We start from the raw sequence: 3,894 nt of genomic DNA on the forward strand, positions 1-3,894 counted from the left end.
ATCGAATAATACCTCTGTTTTAAAACTACGAGTAATCAATCAATCGATCACATCAACCAGATTACCGTAAATTTCCATTTCTCGTTAGCAAGAAAATAGAACTTTCTTTTATATAATACTACATAAATACTATTGCTAAATTTTAACTGTTTCGATATGCTGTAAGTAATGGAAAATCTTGCATACCTACGGCTTTTTACGGATTATTGATATTCAAAGCGATCGAACTGAAATCAATTTATTTTGAATTACCTTCGTAGTTTTAAATTTTCCTGTATTGTCGCTATACACTGCTAATATTTTTGAATGCAATGGTACAGTATATATCATAGTAAATTTAAACTTCTGCTTTGTATTTGATTTACATACAAAATAAATGAAAATATTGAAACAAATTGATCATAATCATCCTTTTTCAAAGTAATGTAACGATCTTCTAATCTTACCTCTCACTAATTAAATTTTATTTTTGTTAAATGATTAGTGCTTCCAAAATATTGCATCATTCAAGCATACCGTTGTCTATTTATGAAAATATCCATTAAAGAAAGAAACGAACTAATAAACATGAATCCATTATCCGTAGATTCCATATCACCGGTCGATTCCGACTCTAATCTCTCGCAATATTCATTTACAAATTCATCGATACCTTCAATATCATCATCAAAAACGTCGACAACAATTACAATGAATCAATCAGATCCATGTTTAGATACATCTTCAGGATATTTACCAAATCATCAATCAAACCAATTTGTCCTTTCTTCATACCAAAATGATGAAGAAGAGACTACAGTGCACCTGAACAATCAATCGAAGCGTAAACATTTGAAAAAATCGAAATCTAAAGAATCTGTTACGGCCAAACGGCGCAATGAGCGAGAGCGACGCCGTGTCCAATTGGTTAATGATGGCTTTAGTGAATTACGCAAGCATGTCCCAACAGATTCCGAAAATCGCAAATTATCGAAGGTCAAAACTTTAAGATCGGCTATAGAATACATCAAACAATTGCAATCGCTACTAGAAAAGCAAACTGTTCCAGAAGCACCTAGAAGAAAAGTTTATGCTCGTGTATGTCAAATACCTACAGCATAAATCCTATAATTTTGCTTCCAGCCTTTTCTAAGAAATGGAACAGAGTTGTACATCATAATTTATCTCATTACATCAGAAAACATCTACATAATGTAAAGATCTCCTAAATTATGGGTGTTTATCAAGACTTCTGAAATACCTCACTGTGATTAAACTTGTGGATAAAAGATAAAGCAGAATATGGTATTCCTCTTAATCAAACTCTAATATACTACAATCTACTATAGCATAAAGAAATGGCATAATATTAATTAATCAATACTGATATATAACGAAGTATCTGGTCAAAACAGCATCAATCTGCTGTACAATAGCCTAAAATTTCAGTAATCATTCCTGGATTCGCTAGAAAACCTTAACTGAATTCGCCCTTTATTATATAAAGTCTAAACCTTTCTTAAAATATAGGCTTGGACAAATTTACATTTGTTTAAGTTGCAAACGCCTTAAAATGATATTATTAATAAGTTACCGTATAAGCCATTAACGGAAATAGTCCCTTCTTTACTATATTATTCTAAACCAGTTAATCTCATCAAGATCTATAATCGCTGGTCTTTTATGATTCTTGGGTCCGCACAAAAACCATCTGCTACAATAAAATAGTTATCAGCTCTGAAGAAGTCAGAACATAATTCTGAGCTAATAGAAATGATAAAGTCTTTTAATCATCCCAATCTATTCTAGCAGAGCATGCTAAAGAAATCAAATGTGAAAGGCAAGACTAATTTGGGATATATCAACTTTGAAGTACTCCTAGAGAATATTTCTGATTCCGTAAATGAAAGAACTTATGAGTTAGCAGACGTTGAATTAGACTATCTATGCCATCTGAGGATAATAATCTACATCTCTGGAAATAGAGCATGGATTCAATAAGACTATCAATTTTTCCATTTAATTAAAATGAAAAAACTCTCTTTCACATCACATTAAAATTTAAATACAGTAGTTCGTCATGTATTCTATTAAAGTGGGTCGACGGAGGTAGTTACTATAATATATCGAACTTTCTCAACACCTGAGATAAAATACGAGTATTCTATACTACTCGCAATAATATAGGAAAATGCATTATGGACTGTTTATAAATAATAGATTCCGTACATTATTAGATTTATGCCGCTAAAAAGTAATCAATAATTTATTTGGGAAGAAAATATTTAAAAATAGATTCATAGTGCCCTATTTAATCACGATTAAAATACCACTGCCAATTGGTCAATATCGAATTGATATTCTGTATTCTAATAAATTTATACTATCTAATTTATTTATGATTACGTATAAAGGCAATTTTAAAATTTGCCTTCAAAATGCCTCAAGATTTTATTCACGATCGTAGCATACTTGCAATTAGAAACAAATAATGATATGATAATATATAAAATTATGAAATTATAACCTATTGTTAGTTATATATTGCGTCAGTTTCCTTAATCATATAGCTAATAATTGCAATATAGTTGCTCGTTTAAGTAACATTTTCAATGTACCACGAGTTTTCCGTGAACCTAGATACAACTATCCTACTGAGAATTCCGCTATTCATTGCGAAATTATTTTAGCTATTCAGTGAGATATCTATTATATCCATTGAAATACATAAGACTGCTTCTAGCTATAAGCTTAACTATAAATATTGTAGTAGGTTAATTGAATAAAAGAATTTTTCCACTCAAAAGACGGAAATGACTTTTGACTTAGCATGAATGCCATAAAACATAGGATAAATTATAATTGCTAGCTAGATTTGAGATGATCATTTCAATGACTGTAAAATATATTTGAAAAAATTTTAGTTAGTTTCATCTCTTAAATTGCTACAAGAAATTGCTAAACTATTAATAATATCAAATTTTAAGAATGATAGAAATGAATTAAGTAAAAATATGCAAAGTCGTAAGGAAAGAGCTCAATCGAAGAATTCTTATTTAAATAGTCCAATGAATCATTTCACTTATTTACTCGTTTGTACCCTGATCATTAATCTGTTTACCAACAGTGATTTTAAGTCTTATGGAAAATGTACTAAGGATTTATTAATGAAGATGCTCTCAGACTTTAGTATAACTATCCGCCAACATGAAATAAACCCTTAATTACAATACTAAGAGGTATAATTTAATAGTAAATAAAGGTGTAGGAAATTGTTTATTAGAACACAATTAGAGATAGTTTGCATTCTTTCTGTACCTTTACCTTGGTATTATTATCTTCATTCTTAACAACAGTTTCGATTAACTATCACTTTAGATTTAATCACAGGACCCTTCGGTCTAAATCACCATCTAATTCATCTCTTTGATTTAGAACTTACGGTATATATTAATCAAGACATTTTCAATTATGTATTGCATCTGCAAAGCCATCTTCCTAGAGCTCTTAAGCTGATAATCTTTCAGATACCGATTCATTTTTAAATCACTCCTTTCCTTTAACAACAATTAATCTGTGTTCCAAACCTGACTAAGAGTCTACAGTAATTAATAGTACCCTAAAATGAAGAAATACATTTTCTATTATTAATACGCGTATATTACCAGTACTGAAACAGCCGTCGGTCTAGCGTACAACCTTTTGCATCTCTTTAACTATGAATATCGCTCCATAGACTACCTAAAATGCAATATATCTTCTATTATGCATCATTTCGGCTAAAAAATATCTTCCTATTGCTCCTTCATATTCAGCTCCTGATTAATTTTTAACAATTCCTTATCGTCAATGCTAACTAGTTTCATCGATCTACACTCGGTATAATCCATTTATATAGATTAGTAAACAGCCACA

The 3,894-nt window shown here is 30.2% G+C and overlaps 1 protein-coding gene across 1 annotated transcript; it reads left to right on the forward strand.

Annotated features, from left to right (window-relative positions):
* Positions 1-567: 567 nt before the first annotated feature.
* On the forward strand, positions 568-1,980 carry TRIADDRAFT_54311 (uncharacterized protein; the record flags this gene model as incomplete). The annotated part of the gene is made up of 2 exons (XM_002110345.1): positions 568-1,077; positions 1,789-1,980. 2 exons carry the CDS (start codon positions 568-570, stop codon positions 1,978-1,980), a joined length of 702 nt encoding a protein of 233 aa, XP_002110381.1.
* Between the last annotated feature and the right edge of the window lie 1,914 nt (positions 1,981-3,894).

This window comes from Trichoplax adhaerens, genomic scaffold, assembly GCF_000150275.1.
Source record: "Trichoplax adhaerens TRIADscaffold_3 genomic scaffold, whole genome shotgun sequence".
NCBI lineage: Eukaryota > Metazoa > Placozoa > Uniplacotomia > Trichoplacea > Trichoplacidae > Trichoplax > Trichoplax adhaerens.